A 23,082-nucleotide genomic window follows, 5' to 3' on the forward strand; every position below is an offset into this window, starting at 1 on the left:
TTTTTCCTTGTTCAGGCAGGGAGTTTTAGCAATATGTGCAAAAATTGTTACCAGGGGCGGACTGGCCATCTGGCAGACTGGGCAGTTTCCTGCTGGGCATACGTACTTTTTGGGCCGGGCTGATCATCGTTTTATGATCTGATCAGCCCATAAAAGGCTTAGCAGCCTATCGTTTTTTTCTGCGTGTATTTGTCAAAAACAGTCGAGAGTCTGAGACAGAAAGATGGAGAAGAAACGGAAGGGAGGCGCAGAGAAATTGCGGGAAACACACTAGCAATTCATTTAGTGGTTTAAAATATTCTCAGTCCAAACTACACAGCTAAAAATGCACATCACGTGACCACACACACACACACACTCTGTCATGAGCTGCAGCCAGTAGGTCAGCGGGTGCTTTGAGCATAAAACCCCAGGTGAGATTATAGTGCATGTCAGACAGTTCATCAAAGATCTACTGCTAGATCTCATCTCACTATAGTTGTTAAACGTGATATTGAATTCATCTTGTTGTCTCTATCTAACAACTCTTCGGTCTTTTGAATTACTTGTTCTCAGGTAACGTGTTTTGGCTGAGTGCAAAGATAAGTTTATATATTAAATAATGCATGTACATTGATTCTGCACATAGACTGATTGCTTGCCTTTATCATATAAATTTATTATACGTTATACTTTTATAATGGCCATTATTGATTATTAAAACTTATATTCAGCAAAAGAGATGTTCGTACTTTTCAATGAAAATGAAAGGTGGCAGTTATGTTATAAGCCCTGTTTTTTATAAATATGCAGAGTGAAGTTGACGCTCATATAAATATGTAGCCACATGAGGCCGTTTGGTGCCTGTTAATCTAATATCAAAATGAAATAAATTTTCTTATATTATGTTTTCATTGTTAAGATGAAGCAACAGGATGAGGTGAATGAGGTTCTAAAGTACACTGTTCCCTTTGAAGATTTACCCTTGCGTAAGGAGGCAGTTTTTGTTATGTTTATTACTTAATATAGGCTAAGTGAATAGTGTATTGAATAAGCTAAATTGGCTGTAGTGTATGTATGTGAATGAGTGAGTATGGGTGTTTTCCGAAACTGGGTTGTGGCTGGAAGGGCATCTGCTGCATGAAACATATTCTGGAATAGTTGGCGGTTCATTCCACTGTGGCAACCCCTGATAAATAAGGGACTAAGCCGAAGGAAAATAAATGAATGAATGAATAGTGTATTTTTTAGAAGCTAAGAAAAATCTTTATGGACAGTATATAGAAATTAAATTGAGATTAATGTCTTTATTTATTTAATAAATATGGCTTTTGTGTTTTTATAAAATAGGATTTGATAAACATATTGGACATGCACAGATGGGTAGCATTTTGATTGTATGTAGTAGGCCGCTCTGGCCCAAAATGCCAGATTTTTTTTGCCCCAGTCCAGCCCTGATTGTTACCCTCTTTTTTAATAGAGAAGAAATTACTACACTTTTATCAGAAAAGTTTTAGTTTTTTTTACTTTTTGATGAACTCACAAAATGTTCAGAAAGAATACTAGACTGATCCTCACAACTGAAAAATGTGCTTTAGTGACTCCTTTGTGGTCAGATCAGGATTTCAAATCACTGCTAGGACAGCACATGGACTCAATAATAACAGAGTCAGTCAGACTAAATTTGACAAAGAAATGTGGCATTGACCCCAATAATGTTGCATGAGCATGTATTAATATAATAATGTGAAAAGCATTATCTGCTGTCACAGTGAATTCACTTCATGTCAAGCTAAACAACAAGCTCAGTCTAAATCAGAATTAGAAAAACAGATCCAAGAACTCTGTGCTAAGATAACCTCATTGACAAAACAACCGAACCTCAAGAAATCAAAAACTGACATTGAACTAGTTATACTGACCGATAAACATTATCCTGACTTTCAAACTGTCTTTGAAGCAGACATTTCCATCCAGTGAGTAAATAATGTGCCTGTTAGTGGAGGTTTGTGGTGCTAGGAGAAGATCTAGGGAATTGAAAGAACTGAGACACTTCTGCTGTTCAAAAACAAATGGTTTCCAGAACACTAGGCCCTTAAGATATAGACAGGCTGTCTCAAAGCTTACCTTATTCAGCATGCACAAATTTAACAGATTTTAACAGAGTTAACAGAGTTTAACAGAGCACTGATCAGCAAAATGCATCTGTATGACATGTCATTAACAGAAGTCACCCAGCTAATGTCTCAAATTCTCGCTCAATCTGAATTCAACAGTTATGAGTCCGCTGTGACCTCTGAATTAGAATAAAGATGATTTGAGTGAGGGTGTTTTGAAAATTCGCAAAAACATTGTTGGCCCAAAGATTGACTGGCCAAAGGTGACTTGTTGTGTGCAAAGGAAAGATGAATCTGTGAGTAAATTCACTGAGAGATTTTGTCAGCCATGACTTAAAGTGGATTACCTGATAATTCTGACAGTGTGCTAACTGATAAGGGACCCCTAGTCTACATCTGGTCAGATGGCCTTGCAGCTAAATACAGAAAAGCATTGCCAATTCTAAATATAACTTGGCCTACCACCACTCTCAAAAATAATCTAGACAGGTTAGTTTGGTGGGAAAGAGACTGCCCTTACAAAAATTACCTGCGGTATTTTATGTGGTAAACCATCAAATGTACAACACAAATATTATGTGGTAATTGTGTAGTACTTTGTTGTTTTTTGGGATGTTTTACCAAAGGATTCTGTGTTGTACAGTATGTAATACTCCTGTATTATTCTTGTGGTAGTGTGTGGTATCACTTTCATATTTATGTAGTATTTACCACAGGATTTTGTTGTACATTATGTAATATTCCTGTATTATTCTAGTGGTAGAGTGTGTGGTATTACTGTCATATTCCTGTAATATTTTTGTGGTAGCGTGTGGTATTTCATGTGGTAAACCATCAAATGTACAAAACAAAAATTATGTTGTAATTGTATAGTACTTTGTTGTTTTTTAAGACGCTTTACCACAGGAATCTGTGTTGTACAGTATGTAATACTCCTGTATTCTGTTATATAGTCTGTAATACTTCTGTGATATTCTTGTGGTAGAGTGTGTGGTATTACTGTCATATTCCTGTAATATTCTTGTGATAGTGTGTGGTATCCCTTTAACTTTTCTGTAGTATTTACCACAGGATTCTGTTGTTTAGTATGTAATACTCCTGTGGTATTCTTGTGGTAATATGTGGTATTAATTTTAAATTTCTGTAGTATTCTTGTGGTAATATGTGGTATTACTTTAACATTTATGTAGAAATAACCACAGGATTCTGTTGTTCAGTATGTAATACTCCTGTGATATTCTTGTGGTAGAGTGTGTGGTATTACTGTCATATTCCTGTAATATTTCTGTGGTAGTGTATAGTATTTCATGTGGTTAACCATCAAATGTACAAAACAAAAATTATGTTGTAATTGTGTAATACTTTGTTGTTTTTTGGGAAGTTTTACCACAGGATTCTGTGTTTTACAGTATGTAATATTCCTGTAGTATTCTTGTGGTTGTGTGTGGTATCACTTTAACATTTCTGTAGTATTTACCACAGGATTCTGTTGTTTAGTATGTAATACTCCTGTAGCATTCTTGTGGTAATATGTGGTATTACTTTAACATTTCTGTAGTATTTACCACAGGATTCTGTTCTAATACTAGGTTATTTTAGAATGTGACCATAAACTCTTGTGGTATTGGTTTTACATTTTATTTGAAAAGCATCAGTGTTTACTAATATCTTTTTTAAAATTATTAGAAAATCCTAGGGCTGCTTAACTTGTTGCGAGCTGCTTCCTTTAAAGACCACATTTCCACATCTGGGAAAGCCCAACTCACATTTCCTAAGGAGGGGTTTGGGAACAAATGAATCGCTGAACGATTCATATGGGAGTCGCTGGGATAATTAGGTAAAAATACATGCAGATTATAGGACCATGAAAGTATTTTTAAGGAAACTAAGGAACTAAGGAAACTTTTTACTGGGGAACTTTGCTTAAGTCACACTCACAGCCTTGAATGTTTTAACATGTTTATAGTCCAATCACTACTCATTCAATGTCATGATGTCTGAGAGGACTGATGTTTATTGAATGATAGTTGTGTCTCACATTTTTGCGCACTACACTTAGGGACAGAACAGCACACAAACCAGTGAGGAGCCCAGGGTAGAACTGAATGCAATAGGCTTCAGGGGCCGCCCCCTGGGTAAAGATATTCCTCATAGGATTTCCCCCATATATTAGACCATCCTCATCTCACTGTTTTATAGGTGTCATATATTTAAATCAGGAAACTTAAGAAAATACACAGCACTATACAATCACTAACTTAACACATACAACCACTATAGGATTACCTGAATAACTAGATGCATGAAGTGTATGATGATCCAAGTTTATGCATGGATACTGCTGGTCTGCTGTTTCTTTGTTTGTGTGTGTGTGTGTGTGTGTGTGTGTGTGTGTGTGTGTGTGTGTGTGCGTGCGTGCGTGCGTGCGTGCGTGCGTGCGTGCGTGTGTGTGTGCAGGTAAACGTATACCACTACATCTTCAAGAAACACTCTGTTCCAGAGCATCAATACAGAGATCCATGAATGACAGGAAGTTATCAGATCAAATCTGCTCTGAAGAGCAATCACCAGGAAACAGCCCTTACAAAAGACTGCATACTATCCACAAGCCATGGACTTTCAGACATCTACAGTATGACTACATAATTTTTTTGTGTCATCGTGTTGGTTTTATGACAGTATCATCGATTGTCATAAACATGTGAACAGTTTTGAAATCTAAATTTTCATGTATGTAGATATTGAAAATGAGCACTGTTGTGTTGAAATCAGGATGGGAAAATGCCGATTATCTTGCTGACTCTAGTACTTGATTTAAATGCTTTGTTCAGCCATCTCCACCTTGCCACTCCTCATCCTCCTAAAAACTAATTATAGACAGGACATCTTTGACTCCATTCATACTTGTTTCAGACTTGGTAAACTTGCAGACTGCTCTTGTCACTGTAAGAGACTCCTGCAGGCTCTTGCAGACTCGTGGACATCTTGAAGATGCTGTTTGACTGCAGACTAACCAACATGTCTCAATAAAGAAATTCGGCTTGAAATAAGTCTCCTGGACTGGGTTCTCATTTTTTTTTACAATTTTGATGCTGTGACCTTGGATAAAGACTAAAATCATAATTTTTTCGTACGACACTGATATGGCAACAGGGTCAGTAGACAAATATAAAATGAACACTGGGGAGGAACAGGAATGAAGGCTACCCAGTGGGTTCAGAAGACCCACAGATTTGGGTTTTTCCTGGGCAGCACAGAGAGACAGATCAGTGGCCTGGCACAGCTCTTTAATTGCTCTCCCACCCTCATCCAACTGTCTTAGCAGGTCAACTTTGGATGTCTGTAAGACAGACATTGTGCATTGTAAAAGCATGCCGCTGCTTGATTGTTTATCTAATCATTTTTGTGGGTGCGCTTCCTGCATTTTCTTAGGCCAGTCAATGTATAATATGGCTGTTGAGTGGGATAAAAGAAAACGATACTGAGCTCCTCATCCACCTGGAAATTTATTTGAGTATTGTGCTGTGTTCACTTTGTCTTTGTAAGGTATTTTCATAGGTGCTCAGTACCTCTAGCTTCTCACACACTTAAAATTGAAGCACCTGCCTCAAGGTGAAAGAATCTATAGATCCAGCTTCTGAAGTCCAAGAAGAAAAGCTGGTTCCTGCAGGTGAAGGAAGAGAATGAGCTGCACTTTGTCCCCAAGTCCTCTGTGAGATCCCAATGCAAACTTCAGAGTAGATGCGTATATTTTGGTCGTTGATTCTGATGCGTTTGTTCCTTAAACAGGTCGATAATAAAGTGAAATGTCCATACCTTTTGCAAATAAAGTTGGATATTCCAATTCATTTATTGTCCATTGTAAACATCAATATAAACCCATTCTCACGACCATAACGGTCCAAAAATTTGACCTTCTTCTACCCCTCGTGGTCATCGCTAGGAGAGCATAAATACCTTTTATACCCACTAGTGGTGTGAAAGAAAACATGAGCAAGGCCCAATCAATGAGGAATGGATGCCTGACTGCCGGTGTAAAAGTAAGCCAGGCAGGAGCACTCGCCCTGTGAGACAAGTGCAGTGCTCACAATAAGCTGCCTCAAGAGCTGAGCAAGCAAAAGCCACTTCCAAACAATCCACACAAAACTGATTTGTGTCCCTTTTCATGATATAGTGCAGACAGTGAGGTCCGACCTTTCTAAAAGACTTTTGACATAATTCCCCTTCTTAGACAAACAACGCTAAATCAACAGACAATGTACGCAGATTGCTTGCTGAAGGACTGTTTTTGGACTGAGCTGTCTTTATGTCTACCTGATTCTAAAAGGTTTTCAATAGCGCTTTAATGCAGCACACATTCCGTTAAAAAGAAACCATATTAATATTAGGGTGATTTGGGTGCTACAACTTTTACTTACTCTTTCTAAGAATGCGTAAGTCTGCAGAGTCAATGATTTGCTTGTCTTCTCTGTACCAGGAGATCTGCAGTGGAGGAGTTCCTCTGACCCTGCACTCCAAAACGACTAACTGACCCTTCAGTGTGCTGACATCATGGAGACACTGTGATGACAGAAACACATAAGGGCATGTATTACAACATCATAAGTCGATACTGATACAATTTATTACAAAATTTCATTAATTCTTTCATTACCTTGACATATGTTGGAGAAACTCCTACATTTCCTGAACCCTGGTTATTGTTCTGAACCTGAACAGTGACAAAAACTCAAATTGTCAATGTGTATTTAAGCTTTAAGTAGTTATTTTAAAATGTACATACATTTTAAAACAACAGGTTATTACATTTAGAAACATCATCTTCACTATGACAATACTGAGTATTTTGCATAAACCAGATATATAATTTTATATTATAAAATTTATATGGTCTATACAATGTGTTTTATAGCTTAAAACAAAATTCATTTTTTTAAGACTCAAACAATAAAATAGTAAAATTGGAACATTTTTTTACAGTTTTATATCTTCTGAAGGCCCTTAAATAGCTTTGCATGACAACCAAAACTATTTCAAGTATACTCTAGTACAACTTAAGAATCTATCATAATTTTTGAAAAAACATATTGTTCATTGTCCACTTCAAATGTATTGTGGTAACATTACAAATCTGCAAAATTATACTATAAGTGTGTTGGACATGCATTAATACATCATATAAATGCAATGCTTACAGAATTGGACTAATATGAAATCAGAAAAAGTTGGGACAGCATGGTAAACACAAATAAAAAAACAAGGTAGTGATTTCTAAATTTACTTTTGACTTGTACAGTATTTTATTGCAGACAATATAACAAAGTTTATTTAATGTGTTCCTCATGATTTTTATTGGGTTTTTGTTGTTGTTGTTTTTCAAAATAAACAAAGTTGGAACACTAAAGGATTTACCACTTTGCAATGTTGCCATTCCTTTTCACAACACTTAAAAGATGTTTAGGGACTGAAAACATCAAGTGATGAAATGTTTCAGGTTTAATTTTGTCCCATTATTCCTGCAAATAAGTCTTAAGGTGGAAACAGCATGGGTCTTCATTGTTGCATTTTGCGCTTCAAAATGCACCACACATTCTCTGTTGGAGACAGGTTGAGACTGCAGGCAGGCCAGTCAAGTACCTTTATCCTCTTCCTCCGCAAGCAGGACTTTGTAATGTGTGCAGAATGTGGTTTTGCATTGTCTTGTTGAAATATGCATGGTGGTCCCTGGAAAAGAGGCAACATATGGTGCTTCGGAATCTCTATGTAATTTGTAGCATTAATTGTGCCATCACAGAAGTGCATGTTACCTTTGCCCAGGGCACTGACAATGCCCCAAACCATGACCCTGGCTTTTGGACTTGTAACAGTCTGGTGATCCTAGATGATCCTTTTTTTCTTTGGTTCAAAGCACACAGCATCCCAAAAATGACCTGAAATGCTGATTCATCTGACCACAGTACATGTTTCCACTGTGTGATGGTACATCTCAGATTCCTTGAGCCCAGAAAAGTCAATGGCACTTCTGGACACTGTTAACATAGGGCTTCCTTTTGGCACATTACAGTTTTTAACTAGCATTTGTGGATCCAATTATGTATTGTGGTATTTAACAGAGGTTTGCCAAAGTAGTCCTGAGCCCATATGGTGATCTCGATTATAAATGAATGACGATTCTTGATGCAGAGCCACCTGAGATATCGAAGTTCATGGATGTTCAGCTTAGGCTTTTAACCTTGTCCTTTTCACACTGAAATTCCGCAAGATTCGATAAATCTTTTAATTATGTTATGCACTGTTGAAGATAACATACCAAAATGTTTTCCTATCCTTCATTGAGGAACATTGTTTTTAAACATTTAAAATAATTTTCCCACATATTTGTTGCCAAAATGGTGATCCTTGGGTCATCTTTGCTCCTAAAGGACTAGTCCTTGTTTCACTTTGCTCCCATGCCAACTATATTTAGAATGTGTTAAGCTGACCAGAAAAAACACACACAAAATTGCGTTAATATATTCTGCAATAAAATCACTACTTTCTTTTTTGTTTGCATTTTTCAAACTTTCTCACCTTTTCCTGATTGGTGTTGTATATCCGAAACCTACTTTTGCGAATCCTAGTCCTAAGCCCGTTCGGAACCAAACCAGTTCACAAATATTCTATGGACACTAAATATCAATAATTATTGAAAAAAGTAGAAATTTTGATCTTCACAAAAAAGTTCCATGCTAATTTTAGCTAAAAAGCTAATTGTAGCTATTACTTTGAATGGAATGAGATATCATCGTTAAACTTGGTACACAAATGTATAGGGCCAATTAGAGGTCACAATAACAAACCCGCAAACTTTGGCCACGTGGTGTCATTTAAAAAATCTAAAAATGCCCCTAAACTAGCAACCGTTCCTCCAATCACTTGAAATTTGGAATGTTGTGTCTTTGTCCAAGAAGGCATTACATCATGGCCGCCATTAGCCATTTAAATTTGAGCACCCATAAACAAGGTTTAATGATGGGTGATTGGAATGAAACTTACTGAGCATGTTCGACCCATGGTCTTAGAGATCTGTAAGTATTTTGAAAGAAACGGCCACTACGGGGCGATTTTGCATGTTTTTAGTTTAAATTGATTATTACACACGTTGCACACAGGCAAAATAATACATATCATATGATAGGCCTGCTTATACTAAACACTTTGACACAAATTTCACTGCTGTCAGTCAAATTGTTCATTAAACATTCATCAATATGTGAAAAACCTACTTTTGCATACTAGCCCATTTTTTTTTTTTTTTTTTTTTTTGCTCAATCATTATGAAACCTTATTAAAAAGTTTAACTTTCAACTTTATATACCTATAAATGGCTCATTTACAAAAAGGGGTGTCTATGTAGACATACATGTCTGCAAACACATAAGGAACTCTCAAAATTTCACAAAATCAGATGTCATTGTAAACCAGCATGCAACGTTTGGTGGATTTTTGTAAAAAATTATTTCATTGCTATATGACCAAAATTTGCAGAATATGTGATTAATTCACACAGCTTTTCACAAATACATCTGATATACATCAATCTCATTTTGAATGCTTTACTGTCACTCAAACCATTCATTAATTATTTTATTTTATTTGTTTTTATTTTATTTTTGCTCAATTTAAACAAAAACAGTGTTGTCTGGACTGTCTAGATCAGTGATTATGAATCAAAGTTTAACTTTTTCTCCTTAGATAAACATAACAAGCTCATTTACACACACACACACACACACAGTGTGTTTCTATATTCATCTACAAAAGGACTCAAAGTGCATAATTATTTTTAGCCACTAGCCACAGTACATACGAAATGCATATGTTTAAACCATTTTAGTCACTATTACAAAGACTTTCAATTGTCTCCTACCATTTTAGCCACTAGTTAGCAGCATAAAGCCACATAATGTTTTATCATAGCATTTGTAGACCTTTGTTTTTTTATTCTTAATATTTAAAGTCACCAAAATTGCCGTTAAGATCATTCACATCTTGACATGCAATAAAATTTTATTGCATTTAAAATCTAATTTATGTCCCAGGTTACCACTTCATTAATTTATTTACACATTATATTGTTCCAGTTATTACATTCTATCACGGATTTGTTTGGAATCAGCCTTAAATTTTGGGGTAGTAATAAAAATGAACTGCCTAACTGACATAAAGGTTGACAAATGCTCGAACCCCACCAATTGCCGTTTTGGCTATATTTATATATAAATATATATTAAGTGTTACCGCTTCATCTCTTTCAAATTACAGTGGGCCATCCCTCACAATAGTTTTGCATTCCACTAAACAGTTTGTCTATTTACACCTGCATACAGTCCTCCCAATAATTGATATATATTTTTGTTCCTACCATTTGCGGACTGATGCAGAGAGGCTGTACTAAATGGGGGGTTTCTGCTGAAGCACTGAAGAAGAGGAAGATGATGTTGAAGACAAGGAGGTTGTTTCACAGGAGCATGAGTTACAGTTTACGGACATAGTTGATGTTTTTTTTCTCAACCCTGAAAGAGTTAGAAAATAACTTATTACAACTCACCCCAAAGCAAGTGTAAAAATAGTTTTTAAGACATCCACAAGTTTATAAACATTTAAATACACACACACACACACACATTCAAAATTTATAATCAAATATATAACAATTGCCTTGTGCAGTGAGGAACTTCTTAAATTTGCATTCCATGCACAAAATTCGTCTGTGTTGTTTTGGTCACTCTGAAATTACCAAAAAGGTCTGTTCTGTAACAGAACTGTTATGTACATTTTAATGCAGCAGCTTTTTAGCTTTTTTATGACTACTACTACTAATAATAATAATAGCAATAATAACAGTATCACAAATTTAAAAATCCATATAAAGCTTTAAGTGATAGTCATTTAAAATGTAAATGTAAAACTTATATGAAGCTTAAAAAATCTTTTAAGCATGTCTGTTACAACTGCATAAAAAAATGTAACCTGCACAGTTTGTCTTAATCTTTTTCATGAAACCAATGTTGTAGTCCACAGAAGACAGGTAAATATAGGTAGAGTTGTATTTAGATTTTTTGTTGTTTGCTTGTTTTCTTTTCCTGTCTGTGCCTTACAGTGCCATTTCTCCAGTAGCTCCAAAATGTTTGTGATGAGCCCAGTAGAAGAGACTTGAAAATTCAAAAAGAAAAATATGTTAAGCAAGTTAAGTTGAAGACAACCGCAGAGATGTGTTAAAATGTATTGTTCTAAAAGGGTTTGTTTTCATCTAGTTATTAAAAACAATGGTAAAACGATCCGTTCATTGTAATTGGTTGTATCTGTTCTTTACATAGTCTCACATACCCCCTTTAAAAAAATAATCATTGCATAAAAATCAAAGCCTAAAAACACTGTTAAAAGACCGTCCTGATTACGTACGTAACCCACATTCCCCTAATAGGGAACTATTACGTGTGTCTGTATAAAAAGACTTTTGGAGTACTTAAATGACCAATAACTTCTGAAGATATGAAACGGGCCAGTGAAATGCCAATTGATTGGCAGAGCTTAGCTCCACAGCTGAAACTGATGAGCCAATTAGAGCTATATCAGTCAGCTGCTGGAGCCAGCTCTTTAGAATTTGCCTGCTGAAGAGCCGATCGCTCAGCTCCCAGCTGGAGACTCAGGTGCTGTGGCAGTGGAGACACACCGAGACCACCTGCTACCCTAGAAGGGGAGGCCTGATGGAAAAGAGACATATGGACTAGCTCTAATGAGGGGGAGTGCTACATATGATAAACCTGGTACCGGTTTAGGGAAGACACGGGACCGCCTAATAAGGGGGAACACAACGTGGTAATAATGCATATGGCATCACCAAATGGGGATGCACATAGCTGGCACCGATACCTCAATATGAGTGTAGACCAAATGGGCATACTAACCGCACACTGAGCTATGCACTCGACTCCTCCGCGAGTCGATGCTGGGGGCCTCGGTGGAATTCTCTAGGGTTTCGCCTGAGAAGGGGAACTTACTAGTAGAGTAGGAAAAGCACATGCATCTCCAGGTTTAGAGAGCCACGCAGCAAGCGTTTGTGACACCGAGCTTAATTCCTCCCCGATTGATGGGATTACCCAATAACCAGGAGGAAACTGGCTCCACTCGAAGGTTATAGGACCTCGCGAACGTGTTAGGTGTCGCCCAACCCGCAGCTCTGCAGATATCTGTGAGAGAGGCGCCGCGTGCTAACGCCCATAAGGAAGTGACACCTCTAGTAGAGTGCGCTCTCGCGTTAGGGGGGCGCGGCTCGCACTGGCATTGATAAGCAAGGGCGATGGCATCAAACTAAACCAGTGGGCCCAACTATTTTGATACGGCCCTTCCCTTCTGCCGACCACCGTACAGATAAAGAGCTGTTCACATGATCTTACATTTTGCGCTCGTTCCAAGTAAAGGCGCAAAGCGCGAACGGGACAAAGCCGGGAGTGGGCTGGGCCTGCCTCCTCCGCAGGCACCTCTGAGGAATCGGATGATTAGATCATGCTTCCCAAGCGTGTTGCCATCCACCGCGTCATGATGAGCGGAGATCGCAGGCCACGTAAAACCTTCAGTGTGGAGGGGTGACAGCCTACGCTCCAGCTTATCCTGAGGAAGGATAACACCATGCTAATCTAGCAAGTTCGGGGGTCTTTTTGGGGAGAAGCGCACCACTCAGAGAATAGACTTCCACTTCAGGGCATAGGCATGCCTCATAGAGGGTGCTCTAGCCTGAGTGATGGTTGTTAAGTACTGCGGGTGGTAAGTCACCTAAGTCTACTGCAGGTGGTAAGTCACCTAAGTCTTCCACGCTCGTCTATGGACCACAACGTGGGAGGTTCCAGAGATCTGGGCATGGGTGCCAGATGGTGCCCTGGTCCCTGAGAGAGGAGGGTGAATGCACCAAAAAGAGATTTCAGCTGCGTGTGACTCCAAAGGAGCAAACGGCGAGCGAGCGAAGACATGCAGCGAGAGCGTATACCCCCATACAGTTGATATAAGCCACCGTCGCCGTGCTGTCCGTCCTGACCAGCACGTGTTTCTGCTCCAGCACCGGAAAAAAAACGGCGGAGAGCCAGATACACTGCCAACAGCTCCAGGCAGTCGATAGCCAATGCAGGCGGGTTCCGGCCCGTGCTGGAGGCATCTGTCGTTACGACAACATGCCTGGATGCTAGCTCTAGGGGCCCATAGAACGTCTGGGGGACCCGATCGCAAAGCCAACGCTGAAGTGGTCTCTATAAAGCAAACCGAGAGGCGCGACCGCGGCTGCGGATGCCATATGGCCCAGGGGCCTCTGAATATTTCAGTCAGACCACTATCTTCTGTGGAGCTCGTTTACACAGGAAAGCATTAGCCTGGCGCGCTCCTTTGAGAGGCGCGCAACCATGCGATCCGAATTCCAGCTCCAGCCCGAGATAAGAGATCCTCTGCACAGGGCAAAGTTTTCTCTTCTCTCGGTTGACCTGAAACCCCAACTGGTCGAAGTGCCGAAGCACTTTGACTCTGTGCATAATCAACTGATCGTGAGAGGAGGCTAGAATGAGCCAGTCGAGCCATCTCCGTGAGCTTGGTAAAACTCGCGGAGACAGAGAGACCCCGAAGGGGAGGACTTTGTACTGCCACGCTCGTCCTTTGAACGCAAACCGGAGAAAGGGCGGTGGCATGGAAGAATAGAGACGTGAAAATACGCGTCCTTTAGGTCTATGGCTGCCAAACCAATCCTGTGGATGGACGCTCTGAAGCAAGCGTTTCTGCGTAAGCATTCTGAAAGGCATTAGTGTAAATGACAGTTCAGTCTGCACAAATCTAGGATTGGTCTTAACCCCCTGCTCTTTTTGAGCACGATGAATACGGGCTGTTATACCCGGACTTCAACCCATATTGCATCCTTCACCAGGAGGACAGCCATCTCCTCTCGCAAGACAGGGGCGCTCTCTGGGATAGCCCTCGTGAAAAGGACACCCGTGAACTTGGGAGGGCGAATAGGAACTGAATCGTATAGCCGAGTCTGACCGTCCGTATGAGCCACCGCGACGCGCTGGGCAGCGCTAACCAGGCCGGCAGAGTGTTGCGCTAATGACACCATCGGAGTGATCGCTGACGTGCCAGCGGAAGGTGCAGCTTGGGATGGGAGTTGCTCATCCCAGGAAGCGGTGCGTCCTGAGTAAGAGCTGAAAATAAGAGAATTTCTCTTACCTTCCTCCCTGATACCACGTGAGGCAGAAGTGAGAGAAGGGTTCGTTCTGCTGCACTCTGAGGGCCTGAGGGCAAGGTCCCTGCGCTGGCAGCTGGAAGGCGGAGTGTCCCAGACTTGGCTGTGCTCGGGTTTGGCGCATCCGGAGAGAGAGGGAAACTGCTCTTTGAAATTTGGTTGCCACCAGCCCGGAGGCCGGCAGCGATGAGTTTACAGTCGTTGTGGACTGATGTGAATAATTCTCGGCCCCCACGAGGAAAGAGCAGGTCCCCCTCTTCTCTGAATGGCCCGTCCCAGGGACACTTCGCAGTCTGTTTACTGAACTTAGCAGTGCCCTGGGGTGGGGGCGTCGTAGTTCCACGGGAGGCTCGGCGTTGCCGCTTGGCCGTTGGAGCGGGCAGCGGAAGCGGAGCAGATGTGAAGACGTGGGTGGATGCCCTCGGTTAGGAGCCGCAGCAGCGGAAGGGGCAGCGGGAGGAGCAGTTTTCTGAGCCTGCTGATAGAGGATTTCACCCATCGCCTTGAACTGCTCTTTCACCGCGGAGATTTCCTGGGTGAACTCCCAATGGTGTCGCCGAACAGGCCAGCCTGGGATATGGGAGTGTTAAGAAAGCAAGCTTTGTCAACGTCCGTCATATCGGCCAAGCTCAGCCAGAGGTGGAGTTACTGGGCCACTAACATGGCCATCGCCTTCCCCAGGGCACAAGCAGCTGATTTGGTGGTCATGAGAGCATAATCGGTTGCCGTGCAGAGCTCATGCAGCAAGCCTGGGGGAGAACCGCCCTCCTGCCATCTCGGCCAGCTTCTCTGCTTGGTAGCGTTGATAGGTGGCCATAGCATGCAGAGCGGAGGCGGCCTGGCCCGCAGCAGTGTAGGCTCTAGTCGTGAGAGACTCAGATAACCTGCACGCTTTGGAAGGGAGTTTGGGCGAATCTCTTCAAGTGGAGCGACTCTGCAGACAGAGATTGACCGCGATAGCACGCTCCACCTGGGGAAATCGCCTCACATCCCCTAGCTGCTCCGTCGTAGAGGGAGGTGAGAGCGGGAGCGCTGAAGGACTGGGCTGAAAAATGTGCCCTCCATTTCTGCATGAGCTCTCTGTGTAACTCAGGGAAGAAGGGGACGGGGGGTCTAGAAGGCTTCACCTTCTTCTTCACCCCCACGTACCACCCGTCTAAGTGGTCTGGCCGCGGTTCTGGGGGACAAGCCATCTCCAGTCCCATGGCCGAAGCAGCCGGGATAACACGGCTAACGTCCGATTCCAGATCCGAAACCACACTGACAACTCCGGAGGGTGGCAGGGGGTTGGATCTTTATCGGAGCATGTCAACCCACCCTCCGATGCAGCGATGGACATCAGGTCCCCGGAGGCATCTAATGAAAGTACGGCCAACCCAGAGGATGCACCAGCGCTCGCACTCGAAGCAGAGACAGAGCGCACTGACGAGGAGTGAGGGTCCTTGGGCCTGAAGGCAACGAAATAGCCCCCACTGTAACCCTCAGGCCTGCTCCAGTGCTAACCGCTTGGCGGGGAGCAGCAGGGGTGACTTGCCGTAATAAAAGAGCTCGCCGCGACCTCAGTTGCACAACAGTTAAGCCATTGCAATGCAGGCAAGAACTGTCCGCGAGCACCGCATCAACATGTTGGACCCCTAAGCATGTCAAGCAGTACTCGTGCCTGTCATCCGGGGTGAGGAAACCACCGCATCCGGAAAATACATGTTACACGACTGTGTGCTCTCTTAGGGAATTCTGCTCTTTGTAGAAACTGCTCTTTTAGATCACCAGCGAAACGCCAAGGGGATGGGAAACCCAGCTCGACCGCCGCTAAAACGTCTTACCCCGCACTGGTGAAGGGAATGTTTTTTCAGCGTTGGAAGTCAGCTCAGCAGAAGGGTTCTTCAGTCTCAGATCGGTTCTGAAGCAACAATTCTGATGAGCTGGCTCCAGCAGCTGATTGATATAGCCCTAATTGGCTAATCAGTTTCAGCTGTGGAGCTAAGCTCTGCCAATTCAATTGGCATTTCATTGGCCTGTTTTCATATCTTCAGAAGTGATTGGTCGTCTAAATTACTCCAAAGTCTGTTTATACGGACAAACGTAGAAATTCCCTTATGAAGGGGAAAGCCCTTTACAGCTGCAATAAAGCTGCAAATGAACATCAATCACAAATAAATAAATGCATTAAAATAAAAAATATACATCTTTTTTCTGATCTTCTTTTGTCCTTGCGCCTTGGTAAGACACTATATACAGTTGAAGTCAGAATTATTAGTCACCCTTTGATTTTTTTTTTTTCTTTTTTAAGTTTTTCGCAAATGATGTTTAACAAAGCAAATTTTCACAGTATGTCTGATAATATTTGTTTTTTTGGCAAAAACGATAAAACGATTTTAAGTTCAAAATTATTAGCCCCATTAATCTATATTTTTTTCGATAGTCTACAGAACAAAACATCATTATACAATAACTTCCCTATTTACCCTAACCTGCTTAGTTAACCTAGTTAAGCCTTTAAATATCACTTTAAGCGGAATAAAAGTGTCTTGAAAAATATCTAGTAAAATATTATTTACTGTCATCATGGCAAAGATAACAGAAATCGGTCATTAGAAATGAGCTATTAAAACTATGATGTTTAGAAATGTGTTGAAGAAATCCTCTCCGTTAAACAGAAAATTGGGGAAAAAAATAAATAGTGGGGCTAATAATTCTGACTTCAACTGTAGTCTTCAAACTGACTTCAAACTGGCGCCGATGACTTCAAACTGGCGCCGATGACGATGGCAGCCTCCGTGTCGTACTCCGCGGTAGTGTTTGTGTTTTTGTTAGTTTGTCCTGTCTCGAGTCATATTCCTACAATTCGTTTCACCAGAGACGAATTGTTGGACATTCGGGCACATACACCACCGAATATTTTTCCATACCTGGATTTATCTGATGTTCTGTTGGACATTGTAGTCGGCGGAGCCGCGGTGCTACTCAAACGCTTTCAAGCGCGCAGACGAGGAAAGCGTGCAGGTGCGTGGTGAAACTCAGACAGCGCGGATTTCGGACCGCGCTGCCTAGCATCCATCTAGCAAATCTTCGCTCTCTACCCAACAAAATAGACGAACTCATTCTGCTCTCTCAGACAAACAGGGATTTTCTGCATTCAGCTGCTGTGTTTCACCTGGCTGAACGACACCATACCGGACAAAGCGCTTCACCTACCGGGCTATCAGCTGTTCAGAGCGGATCGCGACGAAGAATCAACGCAAGCGGAAATCACGCGGTGGCGGGACGTGCTTTTACATCAATGAAAGGTGGTGTACAGATGTAACAGTTTTAAAGAAGATGTGCTGTCCAGATCTCGAAGCACTGTTTATTAACTGTAAGCCTTTTACTCCCCGCGCGAGTTCTGCTCGTTCATCCTCGTCAGTGTTTACATTCCTCCGTTCGCGCACGCAAGCCTGGCGATACAGAAACTAGCTGATCAGATCACGGTGTTAGAGCAACAACACCCGGACTCTGTTTTAATCATTCTCGGGGATTTTAACAAAGCAAAACTGTCCCGTGAACTGCCAAAATATAGACAGCATGTTACATGTCCCACAAGAGACAGCAATATTCTGGATCACTGCTATACCACAATAAAGGATGCATACCGCTCCGTCCAACGAGCAGCTTTGGGACACTCTGACCATTGTTTGAGATTCATCTCATTCCAACCTACAGGCAGAAACTGAAAACAGCCAAACCTGTATTAAGATCTGTGAAAAGATTGACTAATGAAACAGAGCAGGATCTACAAGCCTGTTTCGACCTCACTGACTGGAGTGTTTTTAAAGCTGCTGCAAACGATCTGGATGAGCTCACAAAGACTGTAACATCTTATATCAGTTTCTGTGAAGACGTGTGCATTCCTACCAGGACTCAACTCACATACAACAATGACAAACCATGGTTCACTGTAAAACTCAGACAGCTACGTCAGGCCAAGGTGGTTGCTTACAGGAATGGGGATAGGGCCTTGTATAAGCAGGTCAGAGTCGCAAAAAGGAACTATTCTGACAAACTAAGGAGTCAGTTCTCTTCCAGCGACTCAGCATCTGTGTGGAAAAGTTTGAAAAACATCACAAACTACAAGACACCATCCCCCAGCACTGTAGACAATGAACGACTTGCAAACGACCTGAATGAGTTTTACTGCCGGTTTGAGAAACCCCCCACACCCACTCTGAACTGCTCTTCACGCCACCATTAACACCTCCACCACCCCCCGCCTCCCTCATACCTGCCCTATAGTTTAAAGAAGATGAGGTGCACCAGGTCTTCCGGAAACAGAAGAGGAAAAAGCACCAGGCCCAGATTTTATAACACAGCCTGTTTAAAATCCTGTGCTGACCAACTGGCCCCCATCTTCACCCTGATCTTCAACAGATCACTGGAGCTGTGTGAAGTGCCCTCCTGCCTCAAACGCTCTACCATCATCCCATCCCAAAGAAACCCAAACTTACAGGACTAAATGACTACAGACCGGTGGCACTAACATCTGTGGTCATGAAGTCCTTTGAAAAACTGATGCTGGCCTACCTGAAGGACATCACTGAACCCTCACTGGACTCTCTTCAGTTTGCCTACAGAGCAAACAGGTCTGTGGATGATGCAGTAAATATGGGACTGCATTATGCTCTGCAACACCTAGACAGACCAGGGACCTATGTGAGGATCTTGTTTTGACTTCAGCTCGGCGTTTAACACTATCATCCCAAAACTTCTCCTGCCCAAATTAACTCAGCTCTCTGTGCCCACTGTCTGTCAGTGGATCAACAGCTTCCTAACGGACAGGCAGCAGCTGGTGAAGCTGGGAAAATTCTCATCTAGCATCCGCACAATCAGCACTGGCGCCCCCCAGGGGGTGTCCTCTCCCCATGCTCTTCTCCCTGTACACGAATGACTGCACATCAAAGACTCCTCTGTGAAGTTCTTGAAGTTTGCAGATGACGTCACACTTATCGGCCTCATTCAGGACGGTGACGAGTCTGCTTACAGACAGGAGGTTAAGGAGTTGGCTGTCTGGTGTAGCCACAACAACCTGGAGCTCAACACGCTCAAAACAGTAGAGATGAGAGTGGACTTCAGGAGAAACCCCCCTGCTCTCCCCCCACTGAGCATCATGGACAGCATTGTGGCAGCAGTGGAGTCATTCAGGTTCCTGGGAACCACCATCTCTCAGGACCTGAAGTGGGACACTCACATTGACTCCATTGTCAAAAAAGCTCAACAGAGGCTGTACTTTTTTGTCAGCTGAGGAAGTTTAACCAACAGTTCTACACCTCCATCATTGAATCAGTCATCTGCACATCAATAACTGTCTGGTTTAGCTCAGCTACTAAATACGACCTCCAAAGACTACGTCGAATAGTTCGGACTGCTAAGCGAATTACTGGTACAACCCTTCCTACTCCCCAAGAACTGTACTTATCCAGAGCGAGCAGAAGGGCTGCCAAAATCACTCTGGACCCCTCACACCCAGCACACTGCCTCTTTGAACTTTTACCTTTTGGTCGACGCTACAGAGCACTGCGCACCAGAACAGCCGACACAGAAACAGTTTCTTCCCTCAGGCAATCCATCTCATGAACACTTGATGACAATAATTGTGGAACCAACATCACTACTTGCTATACTTTTATACACATATACACTTATTTAACAACACACCTTACATGTGTACATTATCTGTTTTTGTCCTGTCTCTGTAAATGTGTTGCACTGTAGAAGCTGTCACGAAAACAAATTCCTAGTATGTGTGAACATACCTGGCAATACAGCTCTTTCTGATTCTGATTCTGAACTCACTCTCTCACTTCACAGCAGCCAGGTGCTATAAATAAATCATATTATTATTTATTATTATTATTATGTTTTCTGCTTTACTTGAGCAAGGTTTGCAATAACAAAATACTGAACTATAGCAGACGGCACAGTGGGTAGACCTGTGACATCACAGCAAGAAGATTATGGTTCAGGCCTCGGCTGGGTCACTTGGTATTTCTGTGTGGAGTTTGTATGTTCTCCTTTTGTTCACGTGGGTTTCCTCCGGTTTTCATAAGTCTAAAGACATGCACAATAGGTGAATTGGGAAAGCTAAAATTGTCTGTAGTGTGTGTGTGTGTGTGAATGAGTGTGTATTGGTGTTTCCCCATGATGGTTTGCTGCTGGAAGGGCATCCGTTGCGTAAAACATATGCTGGATAAGTTGGCGGTTCATTCCGCTGTGGCGACCCCTGATTAATAAAGGGACTAAGCCAAAAAGAAAATGAATGAATGTAGACATATGAAGACATGACATATAGAAATGTCATGAGTCTAACCCCTTTACTTTCATTGGTAAAGTAAAGCAATGAAACATGAGCATCTCTTAAGCTAATTTGCTTGTGCATTCTGTGTTGCATTAAGAAACCAACCAACAGGTAGGATAAATCTTTCACCAAATTTTGGATTGTAAAGTGGCCTTCAAATTATATTTTTTTTCGGCTTAGTCCCTTTATTGATCTGACCACAGCGGAATGAACCGCCAACTTATCCAGCATATGTTTTACGCAGTGGATGCCCTTCCAGCTGCAACCCATCACTGGGAAACATCCATACATACTCATTCACACACATACACTACAGACAATTAAGCCTACCCAATTCACCAATACCACATGTCTTTGGACTGTGGGGGAAACCGGAGCACGCGGATGAAACCCACGCGAACATGAGGAGAACATGCAAACTCCACACAGAAATGCCAACTGATGCAGCTGAGGCTCGAACCAGCGACCTTCTTGCTGTGAGGTGAATGTGCTACCCACTGCGCCAGTGCAGCCCCCTTCAAATAATAATTATTATTATATATTTTTATTATTATTGTCATATTAAATAAACAAAAAATTCTAATAAATTAATTTAAACTGATATTTATACTTATCAGTAGAATTTTATACTGTGTTCTTATATAAGAACAGTCTGGTTTATTTCTAACAAATCACTTAGGAATCAATAAACATTGAAGATTCCAGAGGAAATAGCGAAATTACCATCAATATATGTATTAATCTAGATAAATTTTTCTATCATGTTGTTCCATTCACAACCAACTGGGATAAACTCCATGATAAGAGTGGATTTTTCATGCTACTCTAATGTTTCAAGCAGACAAACAAACAACAAATAAACAAATAAATCTCTCCATGAAGCATGTCAACATATTATGTATACAATTATAGCTGTGCAGCCTATAGGCTAAACACAATAAATATCTTTTGTCAAAGCAACAACTAAATTAAAAGTAAAAAAAACTTTCCAGTTCCTTAACTTTGAGTCTTACCGGTTTGCTCTGGTGATGTGGAGGGGTCTATAAATATCACACAGGACCAATAACACAGAGGCCAAAAAAAAAAAAAAAAGACAAATACAAAATCCAAGGGAGCTCACAGCAAATGTTTGATGTTGTTAAATGTTCCTCAAAACAGAAATGGAAAAGTGTGGACAGGCACTCAGGCTGGGCTATTAGTAAGAGATTCTGTAGCTTGACTGCATGTTGTCTGGGCAAAGTAAAGCGACGAGGTACATTCAAATCTCATCTCGCATTACATTCTGTCCATCTGACACAGCTGACTCCACAGTAAATGGGTGTACCAAACACTTGGGGTGTCAAAAATAGACCAGTCAGTCTCAGGGATGGAAATAGCCTATACTAGCAGCTCATCTATTAATCATTGTACCACCCTCTTCTAGCAAAATTGGTCAATTTGTGAAATTAGTGTTCGTTTATGCCATAGATATTTACATTAGATGTCGCCTATGCTATTGCTGTCTACTGGAAGGAATGCGTCAATAGAGCCGCCATTTTAGTACAGGGTAGGGCTCCTTTGAAATGAATGTGGGACCAAAGTGCAGTGAAGGACTGGCCATCCAGAGCCAGAGATACATACAGTTGAAGTCAGAATTATTGAGTAGGGTGAAGCTGCAGGCCCGGAGACCCAACCGCACGCTCAGATCTGCACGCTCAGACCAGCACTTCCAGACCTATCATTTTCTCAGACATTACCACTGCTGTTGGGTTGGGTGAAGCGGCAGGTATCGAGACCCACGCTCAGACCAGCACTTTCTAGGAAGTAGCAACATCGGACACGTGAGTAAGGTTATTCATTTTATTAAAGCGATTCTTGAAATTAGCAGGTTTTATATGGCATAAATCAATGTGACATATTACACTAACAAACAATATTTCAGTGTTTGATTTGAATTAGTCAAAAGATTATTTTTGATATTTACAGCGTGCTCTTATTTTCTGTTATTGTACCATTCTGGGACACTTTTCTAGCAATGATTTCTGGCCAAATAAAAAACTTTAAAGTAAAATGTTAAAATAAAATGTATTGTGTATATAAAGCAATTATTAATTGTAACATATTAAAGTGCTATGTAGGTCTACTGAACGTATTACTGTATTATCTGTCTGAAAGTGGTACAGACAATAACAGTAACACAAAAACAGTTTAACAATTGTAAATAAGATCTCTGGAAATCAAAATATCAATTAATCTGCATAACATTTACAATGTGAGCTCTCTTAGGTTAAAACAAATATAATTTGCTTGTGACTTGTGTATTTTTTTCCTAGATGGATATTACAATTCAAAAAGGGGGGTCTCTGCCAGTACCTGTACAGTGCACCAAATGCTGCACATATTTTCATTGTCCATTTGTG

At 41.4% G+C, this 23,082-nt stretch overlaps 1 protein-coding gene across 1 annotated transcript in view; it reads right to left on the reverse strand.

Annotated features, from left to right (window-relative positions):
- The window catches only part of myot (myotilin), a 68,108-nt gene extending 57,542 nt beyond the window's left edge, over positions 1-10,566 (reverse strand). Inside the window, exons 1-3 of the mRNA XM_056471688.1 lie at positions 10,501-10,566; positions 6,751-6,807; positions 6,515-6,656 (exon numbers count right to left, since the gene is read on the reverse strand). Of these exons, the coding sequence (XP_056327663.1) occupies positions 6,515-6,656; positions 6,751-6,807; positions 10,501-10,503 (202 nt within the window). The 5' untranslated portion in view covers positions 10,504-10,566. The remainder of the gene's footprint in view (positions 1-6,514; positions 6,657-6,750; positions 6,808-10,500) is intronic.
- Positions 10,567-23,082: the final 12,516 nt, after the last annotated feature.

This window comes from Danio aesculapii, chromosome 14 (genome assembly GCF_903798145.1).
Source record: "Danio aesculapii chromosome 14, fDanAes4.1, whole genome shotgun sequence".
In the NCBI taxonomy this organism is placed as follows: domain Eukaryota; kingdom Metazoa; phylum Chordata; class Actinopteri; order Cypriniformes; family Danionidae; genus Danio; species Danio aesculapii.